The sequence below is a fragment of the Hippocampus bargibanti genome, linkage group LG19, assembly GCF_051943395.1.
Source record: "Hippocampus bargibanti isolate YZ-2025 linkage group LG19, ASM5194339v1, whole genome shotgun sequence".
In the NCBI taxonomy this organism is placed as follows: Eukaryota; Metazoa; Chordata; class Actinopteri; order Syngnathiformes; family Syngnathidae; genus Hippocampus; species Hippocampus bargibanti.
In genome coordinates, this window is record NC_142752.1 from 6417638 (window position 1) to 6443744 (window position 26107).

General features: G+C 44.1%; 1 protein-coding gene across 4 annotated transcripts in view; it reads right to left on the reverse strand.

The window, feature by feature from the left end:
• sash1a (SAM and SH3 domain containing 1a) overlaps positions 1-25868 on the reverse strand; it is a 108102-nt gene extending 82234 nt beyond the window's left edge. Inside the window, exon 1 of one of the 4 annotated variants that reach the window (XM_089021629.1) lies at positions 24736-25868. In XM_089021629.1, coding sequence (XP_088877755.1) covers positions 24736-25227 — 492 coding nt within the window. In that variant the 5' untranslated portion in view covers positions 25228-25868. The remainder of the gene's footprint in view (positions 1-24735) is intronic. The other 3 variants (XM_089021630.1, XM_089021632.1, XM_089021631.1) reach the window with 3 other exon arrangements.
• Between the last annotated feature and the right edge of the window lie 239 nt (positions 25869-26107).

A 26107-nucleotide genomic window follows, 5' to 3' on the forward strand; every position in this document is an offset into this window, starting at 1 on the left:
TATTATGACTGTGTGTGTGTGTGTGTGTGTGCGTGTGTGCGTGCGTGTGTGTGTGTGTGTGTGTGTGTGTGTGTGTGTGTGTGTGTGTGTGTGTGTGTGTGTGTGTGCGTGTGCGTGTGCGTGTGTGTGTGTGCGTCTATCACGGTGAACATGAGCAGAGGGGACACAAGCCTCGCGTTGAACAGATGCAAGGCCACGGCGCAGGCGGTGTTACGGCGACCACAGTGTGACCTTTTCAAATTTGCAGGACGTGTGTGTTTTTCTTTTGGCTTCTACCTGCGAAAGGGGTAGGGGGCGGTTCGACATAGAGGGGGGGGGGTAGTAGCTTTTGTCCACACTGTGCCGTGTTAGGTCTCCATGGAGCGCAGTAGATCTGCTGAATAAACATTGAAGCTGGTTAGCTTTGCTCTTTGCTTCAATCCAGCAAAAGCCCGACATTTGTCATGCTGGCAGCCATTTTTTTATATATCAAATCCAACCAGACAAATGTAACCCTCCAAGCCTCAATAAAAGAAACTCCGCAATGCGTTAATTGGCCGTCTCTTGGCTTTGTCTCCCTTGTCTGCATTCCGCAATTTGCTTTGCAGCACACTTTGTCCGCCGTGTCGCTCACCCGAATGGAGGCGTCGAGTCGTTAGCTTTATTCTGCTCTCCGGTTTTTAAGGCTTTACGAGTGTGAAGGGTGTGGGTGCAGGAGGGGGGGTGGATTGACGCTAATCCATGGAGACAAAGACAAAGAGCGTGGCGGGGAGTAATTGCAGCTTTAAAGTGCAGTCGACGGGGAGCCGTGAAGCCATATTATTGAATATAAAATGTCACTTTTAATAAGGGTAATTTGTATGATTATATTATAGAATAAAAAAAGATGCTTCCTAAATGTGCCTGGGGGGAGTCTTTACTCACACGCAGGTGCTCTGCATTGAAAATCCACTCATCTGCGTAGGTTAACTGAAGCGAGCAACCCTGGTCATGCAAAACCATTTTGACGCCCACAAGCATACCCAGAAAAGCCACGGAAGCACGGGGAGCATATGCAAAGACAGAACATGGTAAAACTATTAATATTTTACATGAAGCAGTCATGAAACGATTGCCTTGTTGATATATGTCGACAAACCAAGAAGTTCCACTCGAAAAAAAAAACCCCAAGAGGGATTCTGGGCAGATTTCTATCATCCCCCATTTTGAAGCCACTCAAGAAACCCGAATCGTAGCGAGTGATGATACTAAGCTACTGGTGTGTGAGTACACAGTGATTAAGAGCTGCTGTAGTCGCTCCCAAGCGAGGGAAAGAAACGCAATGTCCTCAGTGCCCCGCGTGGGGTCTTTAGCGAGTGACAGATCTTCGCATAGCTAATCAAGAATTAAGCATCGGGGGCCGGCTCTAATGAGGGATAAAACACTGTTGGGTGAGATAACACCTCAGGAAGAGGTAGCGGGCCGCAACTTTTCATTTAGTCACTCGTCGTCCCGATTAGGAGTGTCACTTTGTTGATTTATTTGTTCCAAGAGTGGGCCAGGAACTGTTATTTGATTTGGATTGGATTGGATTGGATTGGATATGCCTTTATTAGTCTCACAGTGGAGAAATTTACATTTCACAGCAGCAAAGTGATGAAAGGAATGAAAGTAGAAAAACGAAATACATGAGCTGCTGGAAAGGCAGCCACTCTCGCTCTATTTGCTGCAGTATCAGCAGCTTGGGGTCTAAGATCATTGGATTTTGTTTGCCACAGGTTGAGATACATAATTGGGGTTGTTTGTTGGGGTCATAGTTGTCCAAAAAAATACACATTTCAAATCAAAAATGTTAATCATAAGAACAAACAGGAAGCCGTTCCAGTCCACCCTCCATTTATGATCTCTGTTCCCATGATGGCGAGCTAACCAGACATAAATCTAGCCAAGAAGCCTCAGTTGTGATATCTTTATGATATCTTAAGCAGTGGCGGACCATCAAGGCCTGCAACACCTTCTCTTCTGGGATAGAAATATCTGAAACACGGACTGATCGTAATTATTTTTTGTACATGAATTCTTGTTAAATGTCCAAAATATCTTCCAGCTTCCTTTCATTACTTTTTCCCCAGTTACGCTCCTTCCAGAAGGGTGTTTTCTTATTTAAGCATCTAACCAATCATAATTCAGTCATTATTTGTTACCAGGGTAAGAAATCTACCTGGATGCCTTCACAGTCAGTTCTGCAGGCGCTGGAGCATAAAATATGTTGATGATCAAACCGTTGCTTTAACAAATCAGATTTCGAGTTAGTTGTAGTTAGTTGTCGTTGAAATCCAAGGCCAACCACAAATATGAAGCATTTGAAAAGTCAAGTTGACTTCCCGTAAACAGATCCATGCATCCAGTACAGTAAAAGAAGGTTTTGTCGGTGTCCAATTCAAATACTGATCAAGTCCGACAATGGCGGTTGGTAAACGGCGGCCTCCAGCAGAAGGCAGGTAAGCAATAACCGTCTCTTGGCTGCACCGCCTCTCGATAGCATCTCTCCCGGGGGGCCCATTAGAAAAGAAAGACAGAAAGAGAGAGAGAGACGGATGCGTGGATGTGATGTCACAGCTGACGATGGAGAGCCAAAGATGCACCCAAAGTTCATCCGGAGTAAAAAACAAGCGCTTCCTTCGGTGCATTTTGGGAAGATACCTTCGACCTTTTTTTGCCATCTGCTCCTTTGCTATCGCCGCGATCTTGTTGTCTAAGAGCCAGTTGGCAACCGATCTGAGTACCGCGAGTACTCGAGAGGTGAAAAAAGGGCAGCTTGAGCTAGGCCAAGTTTGGCAATCTTTCTTTCCCAGGTTTCTACTACGCAGGTGCTTGCCAATGATGTATCCTTTGACAGCACTCTATTTGCATCTCGCAACATCTGCCAACAGTCGTATTTCACCTGCACCGTGAGATGACTTTAAAAGCGCCCCCTTCAGCTCACCCTCAAGGCAGCGAAAGGGAAGCAGCGGTGGAAAGTTCTCATCATCATTGGCCATAAATCATTTGCTGGCGCATCCATTTCAAACCACCTCCAGATCATCCACAAACAACAATTGAATACATCTGTCAGGGTGCTCGGCTCCCCTGGTGGACAAACGAGGCTTATGAAGACAGACGGTCAGGCGTTCAATAATTAAAACGGATGTGATTCCCATTTAGCCATGGTGGAAGGCTCGTTAATAATTAAATGTGCTCCCGGTGTATCCCGCTCTCATTTTTCACCACGCCTCCTGAACCGCTTCTTGCCGTTCACCGTATTGCTCACAGTTCCCACGATTTATGATCGAGCGTCACACGGGCACTCGGTGGGAGCGTCGATTCAGACTTGAGAGCTTGACAGGGGGCGAACAGATGCTATGCGCTCAAGGGGAACTGTGAAAAAGACGAGGGAGGTGGTCACTTTGGTTAGAAAATTATGACGCAATCGTAATGTTTGATTTGATTTGACGTCAGTAAAAACACTAACAGGAATCAACCGCATGGCCTTGATGAATTGCCGCAAGAATGCAGAGTGGACGGCTGAAATTGAAACAGTCGTCTGCTGATGTCACCTCATCTGTCACCGTGTGTCCGCTATGAATCCATCCAATCTCTTCGCCCTCTGTTAAAAAAGAACCGACAGGGCAACTGCCGGCCATCCATCTTTTTGATGACACCGACCGCGGTGGTCAGTGTCATCAAAAAGATGAGACGAGCCTCGGGGCAGCATCAGCAACACCCAAAAATATAAATAAATAAATTTTAAAAATATATGGGGCTGAAATGAGCTTTCTCCGTAGGGTGTCCGGGCTCTCCCTTAAAGATAAGGTCCAGCCGCTTCTCCTCCACATGGAGAGCACCCAGATGAGGTGGCTCGGGCATCTGATTAGGTGTTCCGGGCATGCCCCACTGGCAGAAGATCCTGGGGACCCCAGGACATGCTGGAGAGACTATTTCACCCAGCTGGCCTGGGAACGCCTTGGGATTCGTCAAGACCAGTTGAAGGAAGTGGCTGGGGAGAGGGAAGTCTGGGTGTCCCTATTGAAACTCTTGGCCCCTCGGATAAGCGACAGATAATGGATGGATACATTTTAAAAAGTTTGAAAGCAGCACTGCAGTCTACCTAGAAGAAACTGTTGGAAGACGCATTTTCCATGCAAATGTCCGAATCCATTCCAAACCCCCCAAAAATAACACCCTAAAAATGCACCAAAAAATCAAACTAATTCACGCTAAAACTACATTATTGTGCAATAAATACAAATTGTGCACAATGTAAAAATAAAAGCACAGAGTCACGAAGAAAAATGCTTATTTAACTTTTAACTCTCATTTTTAGTCACACTGGGTTAGTCATCAATCTCTCAAAAGGCGGGCGGGGCAGAAAGGGGTGTTAGATGCGGGGGGTGTGGGGGGTTGCGCTATACATCAATCTGTCAACAGCAAGACCGACATTCCCTCCTCCGCCTGCCACCGTGCATTCCGCGCCGAAACTCAGCGCCGTGCGGAAACCGCGCTCAGGGTAGCGGAGACCGCCGCTTGTCATGTGACGGATGAGCTTTGACATGAAAGCGAAGCAAGAACTGGAATAAACCCAGGAAAAGGCATCAGTTGCACGTCCGATAGCCTTTTGATTAATCGTATGTCAAAAATAACAATTTGAGCCATTCTCTTATTTTCCGATTTATAAGGCGCACCCCCAATTAATTGTGTATTTTCAAACTTTTTGCATATACTGTATAAGGAAGAACCAGACTATAAGACACATCTTCAATGAAAGAGAAAAGTTTTCCAAATATAATATGTACATAAATAAGTTTTCCAAATATAAGGCACACCACATAATAAGGCGCTATCATAAAGGCTGGGATTTCTACAGGTGGAAAATGGAGACCTGTTGTAGCTCAATATTACTTCACGTATATGACGCACCGGTGTATAAAGCGAAAGGTCATCTTTTAAAGAAAATCAAGGCTTTTGGGTGAATCTTATACACTGGAAAATATGCTAAATTATATACTTGGGGAGTTGGGGAGGCCCACTGTGATTCTGGAGGCAGATTTGGCACACTGCATGAATACGAAACGGTTAATCATGAGTGGGATTTACGTTTCACACCCTTACACAAAAAAGGCGATTTGGTCAAATGTCCAGCGGGAACATTTGAAGACCGGCGAAGCGAGTGGACACACTCAAGACGCTGACACGCTGAGACAGCTTATTCAAAGGAAGGATGCCATAACGGCTGACCTTTAAGTGCACCCGACTTTCTATCCCACTTCAGGAAATTCCAGATTCTCCTTTCTTGATTTACACCTTAGTATGATTTGAGGAAAATGAACCTTGACAGATTGTTATGTTTACGACGTTGTACACGACAGCGCTGGCTTGATTCGATGGGATAATGACAATTGGTTCAATCGCCAATCCACTTCCCCCAAAAAGAGGTAATGGCAATAAGATCATCGCTAGCTTTACGTTGATTAAATCACGGGCCTGATTGCTCCCTTCGCCGTGTTTTTTTAAACCCTTTGTCAGAGCGATGATAGCCGGCCGTTGAAAGGTGGCGGCGTTGAAGATACGGCGCGATAGCAGAGGGAACTCCCGGCAGGGATATTAACTGTTGTGACTCGTGGCTGAAAGGCTTTACAAAAGCTAGCATCAATAAAAGGTACCCTAGCCACTTTAAATTTAAAAGAGATATTGATCAAAATCAATGCGCAACATGGAATTTTGAAAACCGTCACTTCCCGTTGGACGATTGCGAGGTGGCATCAAGTTGCATCTGACATTTGGCCCCTCCCCATTTATCGTTGAAAAGGTCATGAGCGGTATCGGGTTCTATGATGAGTCGCATGCAGCAACCGGATCAAAGTTCGCGCCTCTGTCGGAAAAGGTCAGCGGACGGGGGCTAAGCGTGCGTCACCCCACTCCACTCCAGGCAGTGTGTTACCAATCACTCATTAATAGGCGAAATGTCAAAAGGTTTTGAGAGGAGGTTAAGTGTAACCATCAGTCATTTGGAATTGATTTATAATTCCATGTTAAGACCAAGCAGCGGCCTTGAAAAGAAAGAACTGATAAATCGGGGCTGGGGGACACATATAAGTCACATTGGTGATCACTCCTAGATGATTCGCGAATAATCCCCAAGCCATGCTACGGTGGAAAGTCTCACTCCAGTCGAAGCTGGAAAAAAAACACTCGCACCATCGACTGGTAGTAAGTACCGACCCCCCCAACCGTGTTCCATGATATCCGCACTGCTGTTCTGCCAGACTTACTGATGAGATAAGGAGCAGCCCATGAGCAGCCCTTGTCCGTGCCACCGACATAGAGGCTGATAAGCAACGCTCCAGGTCCACGAGTGCGCTGTCCAAACTGGGTTTTCGGGAGCTGATAAGAGCATAAATCCACCCCACCCCCTAACCACCTCAAAGCCTCAAGGGGGAGACAAATGGGGAGGTGAAACCCCACTACCAGTTATTAAAGGGTAAAGGGCGTAGTAGGATATGTCCTAGTTATGCTTATGGGACCTGATCACATCTGCTGGATGACATTTAACACATTTGGAGGACTTAGGGGGGTTATTTTGGTTGATTCGTTTTCCTGCTCTGCTTATCGGCTTCTATCGAGTAGCAAACGATCCACGAGGCACGGCAAGCGCAATTAAACAAAAAGCGAGCGGTCACTAGCGACAATTTGGATCATAGCTCAATGTATTTCCTAGCAGCTGTCCGAGCGGCAACCTGATGGCACAGCACAATAATTGTGCGGGTCTCATCGGAGGAATAATAGCGGCGGTGGTGTTGAAATGAAACCGATCCGCCAAGGTAAAGATTCAAGGGGAACGTTTGTATGACAAATGGGTAAATATTAACTAATTCACTGCCAGCTGTGCAAAAATGTGTCCACTCCAGTGCCAGGGTTTTTGTAATTTTCACTCAAATTACAAAACAACACAGAATATTGAGTTTAAGGACTACACAAACATTCAATGCAGCGTAAGAAACCTTAGACTCTGTTTTCATCACAAAAAGAGTTAATTTCTAAGTTATGTTGTTCTGGAGTTATCTGAGCTTGAAATGGGGGCGGCTATCCGAAATGCAAAACAATACAGCTGAAGCTGTAACAAAGCACTAACATGGACAAAAGGCAAATGCTGCCCCCTCTTGAAAGGGAAAAAATATGGTCAGAGTTCTGACCAGAGATTTATCGGCACCCCCGCAAGAGAAAACAAAACCCGAACAAATTCGGGACTAGCGCTCTATATCACATTTTCGATTCCCGAATATATTTGGGAATGGCAGTGAAAAAGTCAAAACGGCGTGAACCTGTTCGACAGATGGCGGAGAAATTTCTGACACTCAATCCCAGGCACCTTTAACATCACATCAGTGGAAATTGATTGCAATGGCTGAAAAGCAGGGCCGTTATAACGGACAGAAACTAGCTATTCCTATTCCCGTAAATTTCAATGTGATTTAGATTAGCAATGTGACGATTTTTAAACGTGACAATGCAAAGATTTTTACCCTTCCTTTGTCCCTGGAGACAGCAGGCCGGCAAAATCTCCTCCTCTAACCCCCCTGCTTCCGCATCTCCATGCTCTCTCGCTTCCCCCTGCTTCCATACAAATGCCTCTTCATCCATCTTACGACAACAATGCTTTCCATCCCAATGCCGCCTCGCCACCCTCCCCCTGCAACAGAGCCTCCCAAGGTCTTAATTAAATTGATATCATTCAACTGGAAATTTCACTGGATGAGACCAATGTACTAAAAAGTAACAAAAAATAAAACAAGTCTCAAAGCCAAAGAATAAAAATTATTTTTCAGACGACAAACTGGAAGTGAACCCGTCTCAAAACTCACTTGTACTCTTTGGCATTTGACTTGATCTTGCTTCATTCCCTGGCGCTTTCTACTGTCTTTGTGACTGTTTTATTTCCTGTATATGACAGCTGTTGTTAAAGTGCTATAAAAATCAATGTGTATTACATTGTGTATTACATTGTATTGTATTCTCATCAGAGGACAATGAGAAGATATTTGAGGCATGAAAAAAAAAGTTTCTTCCATCTATTGCCTAAGTCCGATTCGCAGATGCTCTCAAGTAGAACAGGAGGTGCCTGTTTGGCAACAGAGCGGTGGGGGCGCAGGGCCATTCGCCATTAGGGAGAATAATGATGGATATCGGAGTTGCCATTAATCTTGGTCAGGTGTAGTGTGGGGAGGGCCAAACGTGTCCTCTGTTGTAAGCCCCCCCCAACGGAAGCCAGGTGGCCACCAGACAGCACAAGGTCGGCGGAGAAGGTCGAGTTTGGTCATAAATGCATGGAGTTGCGTTGAATTACAATTGAGTTTTTTTTTTAAATACTTTTCCAGTTGGACGTGAAGTGCTGGTGTGTTATGCTGCTGTGGACCACAAATCCCACCAAGACACTCATGCCAACCCTTTTCTCTCAGCCATGGCCTCTCACACATTCGACACTCAAATATGACAGTCCAGTCAATGTCCTTGAATAAGCTTAATTTTGTATTGATGACAAAGGACAAAAAAATAACTGTTATCCTTGATGCCGAGCAGACAGAAAAAAGAAAAAAAGCTGCCTGTCTGCCCGGCACAAAGCTGCTTGGCATACTGCACGTGCGAATGCACACCCCCGCAGAAACACTTTCAAAATTGACAAACGCACACGAATGTGCACGCCCACACGGCACAAATCAAAGCCACCGCGGTGGGGCATTCTGTTTTTCCCTCATTTCCATTTTAACGCCGGCACTATTTCTGGCCACGCGGGTCCCATCAGTGCGGATTTGAGCGGATTCATAATTCTCTTTGTTAAGTGACGAACCCCGCAGCCTGCGTGTAATCCCACCATGAACTCTGCGTAACCTCCCTGACTGCAAAATGGAGCAAAGTACCCCAAAAAGTGGTACCAACCGTCTGCTCAATCTGTGGCGCGAAGGAATTTCTGTCTCAGAGGGTAAGGGGGTAGGGAGGTTGCCCGCGGGGTTGATGAGCCGGCGCCGATAACCTCGTTCAAGATGCGCTATCGGCATCACACGCTGCGTAGATTTGAATTAAACACTGTGCCAGAAATGACACATTTTGAGCCTGAAGCGTTTGTGTCACTTTGATGTCTCGGTTGCATTGCGCATTTGTTGGGCAAATCCTACAAAAGAAATCATTTTGGTGGACAGGGGATAGGGGGGTGCCGTTAAACCATCAAAAATCCCCTCCAAAATAAATTGCCTCTATTATCTGATACTATGTTTCAAACAGACTCTGGGTCAATGTTCATGATGGCAACTAAAATATCATTTTTGGGAGATATTCACACCATGCATGACCTACGGCGACATTGTTAATGATCTGGATCCTTTATTTTCCAAAACAGGCAGACCCCAGAGTAGATGGGCAGGGCCTGCCGGGTGCGAGACCGGCATTTGGTGCTTTTATGAGAACATGTGGTCCACAAAGATCACAGTGGCGGCATTTGCGGCGCCCTCGCAGACGAGACGAAGGCTAATGAAGAGTTCGGCATGAGGACGTTCATTCAGACGAGATAATGACTATGGCATTTTACGGTGCGGTGGATGTCATTAGTTCTAAATGCGGGCCTATAACAGGAGGGAAAATAAATCAATGGCCGTGTTCTTTTATGGTTTGGAAAGAAGAGCATTAAAAACTGACTGTATCATATTTTGACAACAAGGTCATTCCAAAAAAAAGCCTATATTCTATTCATGCCTCTGATCAAAATGATCAATGGTAAGGGTCTATTGTCTAGACAAGGCCAAAAAATAGCTTCACAGTCAAACCAAACAATTGTGCGAGAAATGTAAACAGTACTGCAACACAAAAGGCATCTATTCCTCTGCAAATGAATATCAGTGCCGAACTGAGGAGTTCAGACTATCTCGATGACCACGATGCCTGTATTTCTGGACGATACTGCCCTCAGGTGGCGATGTAGCTCACAACATCATGTATCTGTGACACAACGGGGGCGACAAATAATGAACCGATGCGTCGCTGCTGTCATCGTTCACATACTTGCATGAACGCAGCCCAAATCGACTGTTTGCTCAGCCACATCCATGGGAGAGATTCTGCACCCCATGCTGTTTGCCTTAAACACGAGTCGCTGCTCCCCAACCAAAGCTGGCTAATACCATGTGCCGATAGGTGAAAGCAAACACAATGACAGAAGGAGCTACGAGCGCGGCGGCGCCGTCGCAAAACGCGACTGTGACTGACTCGAAACGGAGAGAGAGGTTGTCACAAGGTAATAAAGGGGGAAGCCACGGAGTGCTGCTGTATTGTGTGCAGACACCGCCGGCGTGCTCATTCCAATTCCCTGAATCTAATCAGAATTACAGACGAGTTAGCACAACAGTCCCACTGGTTACAACATTCGTCTTTAACCCTTTCATGCACATGTCTGTGTCAGCTCTCAGTCGTACAGGAGCGGTCCATCGATGAAAAGGTTTCTTCAACCGTTATCTGTACTTTTTTGAAGATGTCGGACGTTTCGCTTCTTATCCAAGAAACTTCGTCAGCAAATTAAAGTCTTACTGGTAGTTTAGGCCCTATATATATCCCTACTGTCCAGACATGGCGGTGCTGGACTCTGCTATGATAGGTTTCATGCACAGCGGTTACTGCAATGGATAGCGTGAAAGGGTTTGATTTGAGCAATGTGCAATTCTACGAACATGCCAGTTGTGCAAAACAGACCCCAACTGTTGCCCCCTCCTGGACAACTGTATGCGCCTCACGTTGATAAAAACAGTCAGGCATGAGGTTATCTGGTTCAACGACGATGTCAAGAGTAGATTTGAAAGCGGTTCTGAGCCAACGACCTTTGTGAAAGGTTTCCAATGAGCGCTAATACCCTCATTTTGACCCTGTGCGTGCCCCCCTCACGACATTGCTAGCAAAACGTACAAGTCAGCATATTTCCCTCTGCTGACTGACGCAAGACAGAAGGGTGTCCGGACAACAACACTAGTTTGCCACATAAGAACAAATACTACGTGACCATGTGACGAACGACAGAGCAGCTGCAATGATATTCATTCTGAAACGGGACCTTGGCATGCTGCCACGCCCGAATGGCACAAGCCCCCGGCCACACCCGACATTTGACCGCTTGGGATATGTGAGCCATTTCTTCAGTTAAGCTTGCAATGAGGAGATAAGACAACAAGAGGCAAAAATCAAGACAAAAGCGCGGAAAATACAACTGACCCTCCACACCCTGCTCACCACCTTTTCCAACGACTCCCCTCAGGGCTACCGATTTTCCATGTCTTTTTTTATGATGATACTAGTGCAACGTGTTCTACCGGAGACCAATTCATTGTGTGTTTGGCCAATAAAGATGATTCTGCTGACTCTCATCGGCACATTTCACTATTAAAATTCTTTACATCTGACAAGGAATTGATTGAAAAAAAAACTGTCAGCAGCACCCATCCGATCAATATTATAAAGATGATTACAGTAGACAACATCAGAGGTACCTTGCACTAGGCCTTTTGTCCACGGGATCACAGTTTGCGCCTGTGTTTCCTTGGTAACCATTTCAGCAGACAAAAAAAAAGAAAAAAAAAAACACACATATACCCACATTCTGTGAAAGGTTTGAAAACAAGGAAGGAGGTAGCAGACGTGACATCCCATAATGAGCCGACTGTGAATGTCGATCAGTGGTGGGGAGTAAGGTAGGTTTACATAAATGTTTTATGCTTCTTGTCAGCGAGGAAAGGAAAAGCCAGGAGAGAAAATTGTCACTGACAAATATGAAGCTTTGATTTTTTTTCTTTGGCCTTGGGGCAGTTTTGTCAATGTAAACACTGAGACAGACTGCAGGTGTGATAAGTTCAGGGTTTGAGGGGGTGGGGGGATGATAGAAACATTCCAGGATGACACAAATCAAACTGTGTCGTGAGAGTGAAAAAAAGGGGGAAAAAATCCAAAGCTTTGTTATTCTTTGGCTGTCGTGACTTCTCACGATCCGGCGAATCAAGACAGGAAGCGTCTTTGGACTGGACTCCAAAAGCAAAGAAAGTCGAAAATGGGACTGCCTGAACACACCTGAAATTAATGTTAGCCCAGAAGAGGGCGGAACGATATCTGGACTTCAAATCAGTCATCACATAAAATTTCAACACATTCACTGCCATTACCGATTTTATTCTGGAATTGAAAATAGGACGTAGAGCACCACCCCCAAATTTGCTATTATTTTTTCATGATTGGGTGCTGATTAAGCGCTGGCCATGGTCTCTGACAATATTTTTCCCTTCCACAAGGGGGCTACATTTCCCTTTTTTACATGTTAAAGGTTTATATTCAAGCTTCAGCTTTTGTTAAAGCGCTACAAACACATATGTATGTATTGTATTGTATTTTGTACATTCACCCCCATTTCAAGCTCAGATAACTGCAGACCCATATAACTTAGGATGTAACTTTTTTTTCTGATGAAAGAAGAGAGTATAAGGTTTTTTACGCTGTATTGAATGTTTATGTAGTCCTCAGTGTCAACCAATATTCTGTGGGCCCTGCAATTTCAGTGAAAATGACAAAAACCCTGGCACTGGAGTGGACACATGTTTGCGTCTGGCAGTGACTGACTTAATTTGACATCCTTTTTTCTTGTTTCACAAAAAGCTAGTTGTTAAATAAAGTCCAGCCCCTTTCTCGATTTACAGAAATGTGACATGAGAACATCTGCAGACCTCATTAGCTCGCTAGCAGTGTGCATGAAAAGCAAAATAATAATAATAATAATAATAATACATTAATATAACAATACATTTCATTTATAAGCGCCTTTCAAAACTCTCAAGGACACTTTACAGTCACATGATAATTTTTCTGCCGCAGCAAAATCACTAGAGCTGCAGCTTGTTTTGAACCACAGATCAAAAAATACATGAAAATACAATAGAAAAAAAAATAAGCACAACTTATGAAACCGGATTTCTTCATCATGTTCTTTCGACATTGTGGTGGAAACAGTTTTGGGGAGGACCCCAGCTTTTAACCTCAACACCTTTGGGATCCATTGGAACCACAATCCCAAGCAGGCCGTGTCCAATAGATGCTATTCTATGTTGAAAAAAAAGTCAAATTCCCCCCCTAAAAATGATGTCACCAAAGCAGAACAAAAGCCCTCATCAGTCTCCTCAAAGAGCGAAAATGGGTTCATCAACAACACCCTGAGTAGGATTGCACTCATCAACAGCACTCGACTCGGTTTTGAAATGCTAATCATCGGCAAAAACGACATGCGGTTTTTGCTATCCAGACAAACATATTCCAAAGATGAGACACTTGCCATAATATATTATGATTAATGGAAAGTAATGAGATGGGGAGGGGGTTTGGTTTGTACACATGGCCTACGGGGATCGCAAACAGTCTTCCATTCTGGTCTGGTTGAACGATTTCCCCTGCAACCGACATGGAGTGTAAAAAATATGAAGAGCCACTTTCCATAACAATGCGTCAAAAGCGCTGCTGTGGAATTCCTGCATGACAAAAGAGAGAAACTTCGCCTTGCATCATCGTTGCCCTCCAACTTGAGAAGGGTGACAGCACCCTCTCGCTTTAGGCCACACCGGGTAATGCCGCGATTTACGCTTTTTGTCATTATATGGGGGAGGCGGAGCGGGTGGGAGTATTAGCAAAGTAATCCTATCTGACTCAGCTATTCCGGTCACTATTGAGGGTCTGGGGTTGAATGTACGCTTACCAGCTGGTACGTATTTCAGGTCACCGTTTGCAGTTTGAGGAATGTGGCGGCTGAGGCGGGTGTGGGGGAGAAGCTTTGAGCGCCCCTGTTCCATAAATGGAGTGGACAGTGTTGGCTGCACACAAGGAGAAGCGGCTTGGGGCCTACAGGCTATTGTTGTGGGCTGACAGTGTGTTCTCATGGTCAAGTGACCATCACCAAAACTCGCTGCACAATGTGGTCTTCCTGGGGGTGGTTCACGGCAAGCTTTCCCATGCCCCCCCAACCCACTCCCTATATGTGCCGTTTCAAGAATCCTGTTTCCCAATGAGGAGGGCCTGACTGATTAACTCATTCACTGCCAGTTGATGTGCAAAAATGTGTCCACTCCAGTGCCAGGGTTTTTGTCATATTCACTCAAATTCCAAGACCCGCAGAATATTGAGTTTTAGGACTACATAAGCATTCAATGCAACATAAGAAACATTAGATTATCTTTTGTCATCATAAAAAAAGAGTTAATTCCTAAATTATATGGGTCTGGAGTTATATGAGCTTGAAATGGGGGCGGCTGTAGAAAATACAACGCAATACATACTGTACATATTGGTTTATATCTGGCTTTAACAACTGCTGAAGCTAGGACAAAGCGCTAAGATGGAAAAAAAGAAATGCTGCACCCTTGTGGAAAGGAAAAAAACATTGCTAGAGGCCATGGCCAGCGCGTTATCAGCACCCAAACAAGAAAAAACACAAACACAAATTTGGAAATTTATAAGTTATATGGGTCTGAAGTATTATGAGGTGCAAGTGGGGGCAGATATACAAAAGGCAAATGTGGCCTCCTCGTAGGAGGGAAAAACATTGCCAGAGGTATGACCATCGCTTCATCAGCACTCCCCCGTGAGAAAAACAAAAACCCGAACAAATTCAGGAATGGCGCTCCACGTCATATTTTTAATTCTTGAATAAATTTGCAGTGAATTAGTTAAATTGGCGATTTTTAAATAAAAAAAACACATTACAGGATAAAATAAATCCACGGCAATTCAAAATATGCTTTTGATCACGATCTACTTTTAAAATTAGGCATTTGATTGAGAATTGAATGAGAATTTTATTCGAAAGACTCTAAAATCCAAATCGCAAAACATTTCTAAAAATTGAAATTCAGTTATAATCATCTGCATATTTTCCTCTCCGTGGTATAAAACCAGCAATCCGCCACGCATGCTTTATGAACCGACTTACGTTCTAATGAGCCGCATATAAATTATTCACACCTTAAATGCTTGGGCGTATATTAGTAATTGGCCAGCACGCAAGGCTGCAAAACGCCACCGTGCATGCAGATGAGAATAAGAAGATGCTGAATGGAAGATGCTTATATTTTTTGCAATATTTCCCTAAATTAATCTGTCAATCTAAACCTACCTAGGTGTCCCCCCCCCCCCCCCCTGCTTACCACCACCCGTTCGTTCGCCTGTTCTGCTTGGCTGAACAAGCCTGCCAGTCTGTTTGTTTGTTTGTTTTCCAGCCCGTCTTTCCAGTGTGTGAGCGAGCGAGAATGAGGTGAAACTGGGCGTGTTTGGCGGCGCACAGACCAAAAAAATTCCAGATGCATGACCCCCCCCTCCTCTCCTCGTCCTGTCTCGCTCGCCGGCGAGCTGTCAGTAAGCCAGTTTATTGTTTCAAGCTTTTTGTGCAACGCTGCAGCTTTAGAAATCCGGATTCACACCGGAAAAAAAAAAAGATTTAGCGGATTAACAGTATGACCGCACCTAAAAATTTCGACTGGGTCCTCGAATTGGTATTCTCTGTTTCTATCTCTCTCGTCGATGCTAAACTGTGGGGTGATATTAAAGTAAACAGGGCTCAGTTTGGCGCAAGGAGATCTGCTGACATGACAATTGCGGGTTCTTTGCGGTCGATGGAGAGGAAAAAACCAAGCCAATTTCAAAAAGAGAGGACCTTCTCATCCAATCCAGACCATGACCTTAGATGGAGGCTGGAAAGTGTTGCGTCTATATATAGTGATCCTCTTTTTGTACATCCTCAGGCTTGGACTTCTTGATCTAGTGCTTCCACAGCATGTCCAAGTTCATAAGAACTTAATAACAGCGCATGTTGCAGCTTGACCAGACGTGCCTTGGCAGAAGCCGCAGGGACTCCAAACACTCGCTGCCATTATTTGGTGCTATCTAAGGTTACCCCCCACATCTGCACACGCAGCCCTTTGCCGTCACAGCGTGAAGCATTTAACGTCAAATGAATAGAACAATTAAGTCCAGCGTGCAGCCAGGTCAAACATCAGCAATTAGCAGAATGAACTTGAACCTTCCCTACAGTGGGTGTCGAAATGGATCGGCTAATGGTGCGATGGACCATGGCAACGGACCAAACGGAGGGAAATGCATTGGTTCACTACATCATGCCAGTTTTTTTTCAATCCACAAACAAGGTTGTGTATTCATTTTTTTTAATTTTCATTCTCAAAAAGAAGCCATTCAAATCCGATCAATTACTGCATATGTTTGAATTTTTCTACAACAGAATATTCAGAGCAAAAGAAGTATTGCTTTATGCAAACTAACCAGCATCCCAGAATGCATTGTGTTCCACCTTATAGATTTAATTACCATGTTTTCCGGAGTATAAGGTGCACCTAAAAACCTTTATTTTCTTCCAAAGATGACTCTGCGCCTTATACTGTACGCAGGTGTGCCTTATATGTGAAGTAATATTGAGCCTCAACTCAACTAATTTCAGCCTCCCCCGACTCCATTGCCCCCTATAAAAAAAGCCATCCGTAACCCCAGTCTATACTGTAGCGCATTATAACACAGTGAGTCTGATATTTGGAAATGTTTTATATGTTTATATATCATATTTGGAAAACATTTTTCATTTATTAAAGGTGCGCCTTATAGTCTGGTGCGCCTTATATATGGCAAAAGTTTGAGAACCCACCATTCATTGGGGGTTTGCCTTATACTCCGGTGCACCGTATACACTGGAAAATACAGTATTTAAAATATGGACATTGTACAGAACAGCACATTAGTGTATTTCTGAGATTAACTTTTCACATAAGGACGGAGAACAACGCCAATAGGTAAGTGACCATAGTATAATTCGTCATTTGATTCTAACAGTGAAATATACCATAAAGAATATAATAAAAACAAATGTGATAACACTGGATAATTGGATGGCATTTTCAGTTGGATAGCAAAACATATTTGATCGCCGCACTTGAGATCACTTGAGAAAGGTTTGAAAGAAGTCAAAATGTAAAAAATAAATTCAATACAATACAATACAATACAATACAATACATATTGATTTATATTGCACTTTAACAACAACTGGAGCTGTAACAATGGACAGCTATCATATACAGGAAAATAAAGCAGTCACAAAGATTGTAGAAAGCAGCAGCGAGTAAATAAAATGTTGGCTTTTCTATGTAACCATGTGCGATGGCTCTAGCCTTCACAAGAGTGCACAACAGGCGTGTCGGAGGAATGCAGTAACTGCCACGTAATTAGAGTCTGCATTCAGGTATGCAGAGCCAGAGGCAGCCAGGCAGGCAGACACTCAGCAGGTTCGGCACGGTTTAATCCCCTGCCAGGAAAATTCAATGTAAAAGCACTCGGGTAGCGACGTCGACACAGGTGTGGTCCCCCAGATCAAAGTTTTCAACAAAGGCCCCGCCCTCATATTTTGGAAACGGGCCAAATAGGTTGAATGGAGGGAGTGTCGAGCGTTGGCGTGCCTTGCAGCCAGCTGACAGCGACTTGGAGACAAAGTAATTATACGCATGCTCTGTGTCTGCCTCACCATCACGGCAGGTTTGAACAGTGGTGGGCAACCGAGGGCACGTGGGCCATTTAGGGTCGCTTATGCATTGAGTGATTAAAGTGTTTTTTTTTATAAACATACAATTTTTAAACAACTGACTGACATTAAAGATACTGTAACTCGTGCAAATCATGGGCTTGGTTCCCATGTTTTAAAACAACAACGTTAAAACTAAAAAATATACAAAATAAATGAACCGATTTCTGTCAAAATCAGCAATGTGGACTTTTGTTTCTGGTTTACGGAATTTCCATATCAGAAGGCCAAAGTTCCATTGATGAAAGATGAGCTTGCAAGTGAAGGCCATTACCATACGTAATGCCTTGTAAATCAGAAACAAAAAATTCTATCTTGAGAAGGCCATTGAAAGGGGAGGGGGTGGCGCGGAGGGATGCTAAAACATCCACTCAAAGCAAGCATTCATGAAAATCGAGTGCAATTAGCCCGGCGTATGAAATATTTCTCAGCTAAAGGACCAAATCCTTTGAGCCCTTACAAACCATAGCTAAGCAGTTACGGTTTAACCTTTGTCTCACCGGAAACATTTGTGAAGAAAATAAATACGGTATTTTGCGGTGTATAAGGTGCATTTTCAAACTTTTTCTTTATATAAGGCGCACCTCGGTATAAGATGCAGGGTCATTTTTGGAAGAAAATCAAGGCTTTTGGGTGCGCCTTATACACTGGAAAATACGATAAATAAATACACAAAACTGTATAAATCAAAACACTGAATGCTAGTTTAAATTAACACCATGCAAAACTCATGGGAGATGGTACTATATTTTTCTTTATTTATTTGTTTCAATATGCTACAGTTTCCATGGCGACTGTTTGATCCAAACACCTGAAGCACGCATGACCTCCCAACGTGTGACTCACAATTATGATCATGCTGGAGGTCACGAGACGCCGTGTTAAACCGAATATTGTTAATAAAAAATAAGTACTTTCTATTTTAAAACTCGTTCTCCTGAGTCATTAACTCATTAACTGCCAAACGTGCAAAAATGTATTCACTCCAGTGTCAGGGTTTTTGTCATTGTCACTTAAATTTCAGGACCCACTGCATATTGAGTTTTGGGACTACATACATATTCAACACAGCATTAGAAACCTTAGACTCTCTTCTTTCATCAGAAAATAATAGTTACTGCCTAAATTATATGGGTCTGGGGTTATATAAGCTTGAAATGAAGGCAGCTGTCCAAAATACAATGCAATACATATATACTGGTTTATATAGCGCTTTAACAACAGCTGACCCTGGAATAAACTCCGAACATAGAAAAAAGGGAAATTCTGCCCCAAGAAAAAACATTGCCAGAGGCAATGGCCAGCGCTTTATCGGCACCCAAGCATGGGAAAAAACAAAACGAATGGCAGCGAATGAGTTAACGTAATAAGCACGGCAAGTCTAAGTTGATGATTCGCGAACAATCAGCATTGTGATACCAGTAGAAGCGCATACCTGCTCACTTGTAATTTGTCCACTGCCCGATCAGAGTATTCGGGCTCACAGTGCTGTACAAACGCAATTGATTAAAAATTCAACTATGCATGTTCTTCATTAGCCTTATTTTTTTTTTTTCTTTTATGGTAAACACACTGCGGTTATGTAGACAGCCTGTCTGGAAGCTCTGATAATGCATCTGTCACGAATGTGCGCGATAGGGACGTGTTCCTCAAACCACGGAAAACAGAATGGCTGCGCTAACAACTCCCCTGGCGTGCTTGACTGTATTTATTTATCATCTGCTAAACATTGTTACAGCAAATTACTAGTGAACTCATTTTCACTAGAAAACTGCGGTTTTATAGCACGTCTGCAAAAATCCTGAGTCGGTTTTCCGAAGAATACCTGACAATGGTCAAATTCACGTTTGTGAAGTACAACTTAGCGACCATGATACAGAGCAAGGGATAAATCTGCAGTCCCCACCTTCGTTTTCATGTCTGGGATGCAGAAATGGGAGAACGTAGAGCGAATTGCAAACTTGAGGCCTGTCAAATGTCTAACCGGACTCATATGTCCGCAGTTGCTGAGTCACCTGATCATATTAAAAACAGAGCAAGCACCTCTCACCCTATGTTTCTTTTTTTTATCTTTTTTTTTAGGGAGGAATAAGCCAGCTGCAAACACACAACATGGACACCTCCGCCCCCACGACTACATTTTTACATGCTCCCTAGAGATGCTTGGTTTCTTCTGCAGAAAGCAAACTGTCTCAAATCTTTTATGAAAAACCCAAGATAAATACCCATACATTATGGTTGGAAACATTTTGCATATCTGTAGAAAATTCTGGAAAACGTGAGAACTACTACGATTGGAATTTTTTGGTCGCTTCTTCTGGGGTGTGGCTAAAACTGCACAGTCTGATCTTACTTAATATGAGAACTTGGGCGCCTTCGTTCACATGTACGCTTTGCTAACCCTTCCCAAAAAAATGCATCTTCCCCTCAGCTAGTCCACCACAGTCATCTGTTTAGAGCACCTCATCATCCACCGTGCGTGTACGTACGTCATGGAAAAAAAGGCAAAAAAGCGTGGCCCAAAAATATTTTCAAAAGATCGATATGACAGCCAAGATGCGGAAAGAGGATTCCCACAGGAATGGCCCTTTCTAGAGTGCCTCATCACGGTCTGGAAAAGCCCCGCGACGATTCGGTGAGACATATACTTTGTGAACCACTAACGGATTTACACCGATATACTTTGGCAGCCCAAATAGGTGTAATCATAAGATGCTTGATGAAGTAGCATCAATTTTTCCGGACTGAAGAAGTGGTATTTGATTGACAGTTGACAGCTGGTGTGGTGACGAGGGCGAAGCGGAGAGATCGGCTTGAAATCGCACCATTTTTAAGCCTCATATTATATACTCAACAGATTTTGTTTTCCTTTTTCTCATTTCGAAACTGGCTGAGTTTTTAACGACAGGCTTTTCTGTGGTGACGATTTATTTTCATCCTACAAGGTCAAACACCGGGCATCAGGTTAGGGTTTAAAGCTCACCATGATAGCCATCAGACCTCTGCGCTTGTCATTAAGGTCTCACAAAAGGCTTTTAAGAGGCCCTAAACTTTGGTTTGTTTAAAGCAGAAACTCTCCAATGAGTGGATGGACTTCTTTTAACAGCACCTGTCAAGCTGCCGTGGCCTAAATAAGCTAAGACCATCGCGCTCAAATGCCTGTTTTTATTGTTCTGCATGGGGAACCTACCCTCACCCCCCCCCCCCCCCCCCCCCCCAAAAAAAAAAAAAAATGTTGCAAGCATGAGAATGTATATGGGTGAAAATAAATGCAGCACAATCGAATGGGAGGCCCGATCTTGGCTTTTTTTTTTACAACTTGCCCCTTTATAGTTGAGTTGAGAGTTTAAGCAACCCTTAATAAAAACTAAGCAAACTGTGCTTTCGGCCAAATGTTGAAAAAGGGGGTGGGTGTGGGGGGATTTGGAAAGTGAAGCAGTTGTGAACGATTTTCCCATTCCCCCTATGTGGCTAAATGCCAGCTTATACTTATACGGAGATATATTTACCAAAAAGTGAATTTTAACGCTTCACTGGGATACTCAACTGCAGTAAGAGAACATAAAATGCGAGTGCATTGTTATTTTACAACATGTTTCTCAGTAGTCTGGGAAGATGACCGTCTTTAACATGTCAAATGTTTTTTTTTTTTTTTTACAAACAGGAAAGTGTGTTAAAGGGTAAAAACGGCTGAAATCACACTTGGCAGTGGTCCAGTGGAGCCTGAGGGTCCTTACCAGAAAAAAGCCACATTCAAAGAAATCTTAATCCCCTAATAGTCCTATTGCAAAGTGAATTCTGATTATTTTTAAATGGTGTGTTTATGTTTACGGCTGAATTAGTTAAAGATGCTATTCCAGTCAAAACGTTGCTTAGTAAAGCAACGTCGCCAACTACTGGCCTGGCATGCACGTTACATTGTTGAACAACATCTGTACAGTACATGAAAAGAAACCGCTGTGGTCGTCATGAGCGTATGCTGACAAGTGTGGCTTCCTTTTTTTCCTTAACGCTAGATGAAAAAGCGCCATTTTCTTTTGATGTACGTTCATGAAGTCAACATAGCGTGCGGGGGTCAGATAAAGGACAACTTTTACTTGGGCGCCGCACGGACCAATCTCCGCCTTATCGCCGGCTTGAGCTTGTCCTGCACAATAAACGACAAGGTGCCCATCTATTCACCCCCCTCCCTGCCGCCTTCCTTGTCTCTTTTTACGAGACAGCCACCTCAGTCTCATCCTCATCCAACGCCCCTGGTACAATGCTGGACACTTGCCTTCACTGTCTGATTGAATGCACGGAAATTGGCTATGCAAAACAGGCAACGCAGAGAAAGGACATGCGGCTCCATCAGCTTCTTTGCAAACAATGGAGAAGCCCCTCATGTTTGGCACACACTCCCAGACCCCCCGCAACCCCCACACCCAATCCAGACAGAGCACTGGTCATTGTCAACATGAGATTTGGTGACAAGGTTGAATATGGTTCATCCAAAATAAAGATCAAAACGCAGAGGTTGTGAGGCAGAAGTGCCAACCACTACATCGCCATGCAGCGGCACTTCAGAACAAAAGACGGTGAACTTCCCGGAGGTTGCACAAAGCAGAGTCCGAAATTGCTTGCTGGATTTTTTCATCCATCCATCTGTGTATGTCTGTATATATTTGTTTGTTTGTATGTATAAATGTATGTGTTTGTGTGTGCGCGCACGCGTACGTATGTATGTATGTATGCATGCATGCATGCATGCATGCATGCACGCACGCACGCACGCACGCACGCACGTACGTATGTATGTATGTATGTATGTATGTATGTACATACAAACAATTATTTATTTATGTATTAATATGTTTATTACCTGACACAGACTGTTATTTGGCTTTCGTCATGTCACCCGACAAGAATATTTTTCTACCTGGCTATTATTTGAGTCTGTTTGAACGCATACGACGTCTTGCGGCTGCCGATATTGCTCCCGAATGACAGATTTAGAAACATACCAGTGTTTTATTTACGCCGTTAGAAATCATCTTCGCTCACAGACAAGTGCTCTCTGCGGGCATTTATTCTACCCGCCTGAATTGTTTGGTAATAGCTTGTCTCGCATGGCACCAATGGAGAGCTTTTTGTATTATTTTGCATGACAAAAGACAAGTCGCATTAGAAGTAAAAAAGACGTGGCGATGTGGTCGTGCTATACAATGGACGTCCCTTGCGACTGACTGTGTGTCCTGTAATTGCCCTCGCCGCTCAGTCTCTTCTGTGAAAAAGGATCAGGAGCGGTGGGAGGAGGGGGGGGGGGAATCTGAGATTATCTCAAGACCAATCGCAGGCCTTTTGGTGGACCTCCATCAGCTGGTCACGGTTCTATCTTGCAGACTTTTGAAAGAATGAAAAAAAAGCACTGGGATGGAGCCAATTGAAATCTACCAAAAGAAAACCTTGACCTCCCTTGAGGCCCAATGCCAAAGCTTTGCCTGTAAGTAAATAACGCCTTGAAATAAAGGGTTTCTTTTTTCTTTTTAATGGGAGTTTTTATTTTTCGGCCTTGGTTCGACAGATAATCCCTTGCATAAATACTGAATCTCTGTTGGATTCATTTATCCAAAAAGGCAAAAGTGCATGAAGCACGCACATTTCAATCCAACAAAATGTCACTTTTGGATGCTAACAAAAGGCCAATTGGGGTTAAGTCAACATGTCTACAAACTTGACAAGTGGCGGTGTTTACGTCTGCCTACCTGGAGACCACTTTGCTTTCATTCTGTAGTCCACTTGGTTACAGGACAAGCAGCGAACAGTGACAGGTGAGGTCGGAAGTGGATTAATAACCTAAACGTACGATGGATGCCCCGCCCCTTTCATTCTAAAAGTGAATCATGGGTTATATGAAAGCTCCTTGGCAGACCCTTTGTGGGATTATTGATCCGCGCCGACTGCTTTGCTATCAGTCATGCCGGTAGCCATATTCGCAGGTGCAGCGTGTGGCAAAACTTCAACAAGGTTTACATTTTATTTTAAGCCTTTTATGCATATGCTCGGAGTACTGTATGTTTATGTCAAAGGATATTGGCTAGGCGCTGAGCATGTGGAAGTGTCGCACCTTGGAATTGAAGCGGATTTACGTGGGACAGGAGATGTGAGACCATCTGTTTCGTCAATGGATGCTATGGATTCGTGTTTGCTTTTAACATTTAGCTTGTAGCAGAAGTGTACATTTCACCATGATGTCCCTGATCCACTGGTGGAAAGGATGCTTTAAATCTCTCCTCTTTCATCTAGAACTGCTTCATGCAACAAAGAGGGTGAAGAAAGTGCTTAAGATTGAATGACGGTGTCTTTGTGCTGTCATATTTTGTTTTTTGGACTTCAAGATGGCGCCGCCAGAGTGGCTGCCTTTACAGCAGCTCCTGTATTTTGTTTTTCTACTTCCTCATTTCCTCATCCTTCCATCACTTTTCTGCCGTGAAATGTAAATTTCTCCCCTGCAAGAGTAATAAACGCTAATCCAATCCAATCAGATTTCTGTTACCATTTCAAGCTAATGTGCCCAGGACCTCAACTCAACTGCATGTATAGAGCACAATAAAACAATCAGCGCTACATCCATGGATCATATATATAACAATAAAGCAATAAATCAGTCACAAAGAGGGTAAAAAAAGCAGCGGGCAGTAAAACTTTAAAAAAATGAGCAAAAACCTTCAGGATCATTCATGCTCACCCAAAAGTCAACTACTGCATATTGGTAATGCATGTAATGTTTGCATGCAATGCAATTTTTCTTGAACCAATTCATTTCAAATGTGTTCCCATAACCGTGGCACACTTTCCCTTTCAATAGCATTTTTTTCATAATCTAGTTCATGGGTGTCCAACTCATTTTTGTCATGGGCCACATTTTAATTACAGTTTCCATTGGAGAGCCGTGAAACTGAAACTACATTAAAAATGTCACTGACTATTGTTTACATGCATGTCATCAGGGGCTTGGTTCCAAAATAATGTTGTCTTATTTATTACAGATGACATCTATCCATGACTGCAACCATCCTTGTGACGTTTTACGATTCAGATATGGACGTGTCAGGACTGACCTTATTGGAGTAGGGCACCCTGGCCAGATTGATGCCGTCCCTGATGAGTTTATCCCGGATCATGATCTTGAGTTTGAGCTTCGGGTAGATGACCAGCTCTCTCCTGCAGTGACCCAGGGTCAGGTTCCGGTGCACTCCCACGTAGCCCACACCGCGCGCCGGCTCGGTCCACGACTTGGACCCTCTGAGCTTGGACTCGTACTGGTCCACCATGTGGCCGGTGTAGACATCCGCAGAAGGCGGCATGGGCTCGAGGGTAAAGTAGAGCCCGTTTTCCGCATCTCTCGCCTCCTCCTTAAGACGTCTCACCGCGTCGTGGATCCGGCGGCGGTGGTGCGCAATGTACACCCCAATGGCATCCAGATCCGCGTCACCGATCTGCTTGCACACCTCCAGGTCATCGTAGCCATTATCCACGAATGCTTCCACGTATTGGGCCAACTGCAGAGTCTTGAGCCACTCGTAGACGATGACAGGTCCGTTGCTTGTCATGTTGTTGAGTCTTTTTCTGGAGGGGGTGCGCAAAAAATAAGTGGTGCTCACTTTCCCACCCGGCGTCTTGAACGCATCATGAACTTTCCCCTTTTTACTGAATTAACACTACAAGTGAGCACATTTCCATGCATAAAGAGAAAATATAGATTGCGTAATCCGTTCACGGCGAGAGGCTCAAAGTGCGTGTGAACGCAGCACCTGCCAATGATCGATAAATCCTCACTTCGAAATCCAAGCTGTCATTGCTATAAAAATGTAATTCCACAGCACCGGAGTTCGTGACGCTGAAGGAAAACAAGCTCCTTGCGCTTGGCACTCCGGAAACAAAACAAAACGTGGGTGCGTACCGAGGGACTCCAACGAACGCAGCCGAGATTCATGCGTCCTCCTCCGGCGTGCGTGCCGCTCACCTCACGGTGGAAATGGAGCCAACAGGCAACAAGCACGCCTGAGTGGTAACACGCTGCAGCTCTTCCAACGTCCACGCCCCCTTCAAAACACACGGATTACGACACGATCGCACAACTTGCGCGAAAGTTGCATGCGTGCCTCCGAAAGAGGATTCGAACACTTCAATGTCCGTCTCATATGCTTCAAACCTAATGTTGATTTGACGCCGTCACACTCTCTCTTTCGCTTCCTTTCCACCGCCGCGCGTGACACGCTCATTCAAACATTTTCGCACGCTTGCGTATTCATCACCATAGAGCGCCCCCTATGAGGCGACAAGGAAAACCGCCCTTTAAAATTGGACGTCCTCTAAAATGAGGACGTCATGATGGAAAAGTTGAGCTGTGATACAAAAAATACCTCGGGTTTAATTGCTTTTTTAGTGGCCGAGCCTGGAATCCACTTTTCTCGGTTAAATAAACTAAAC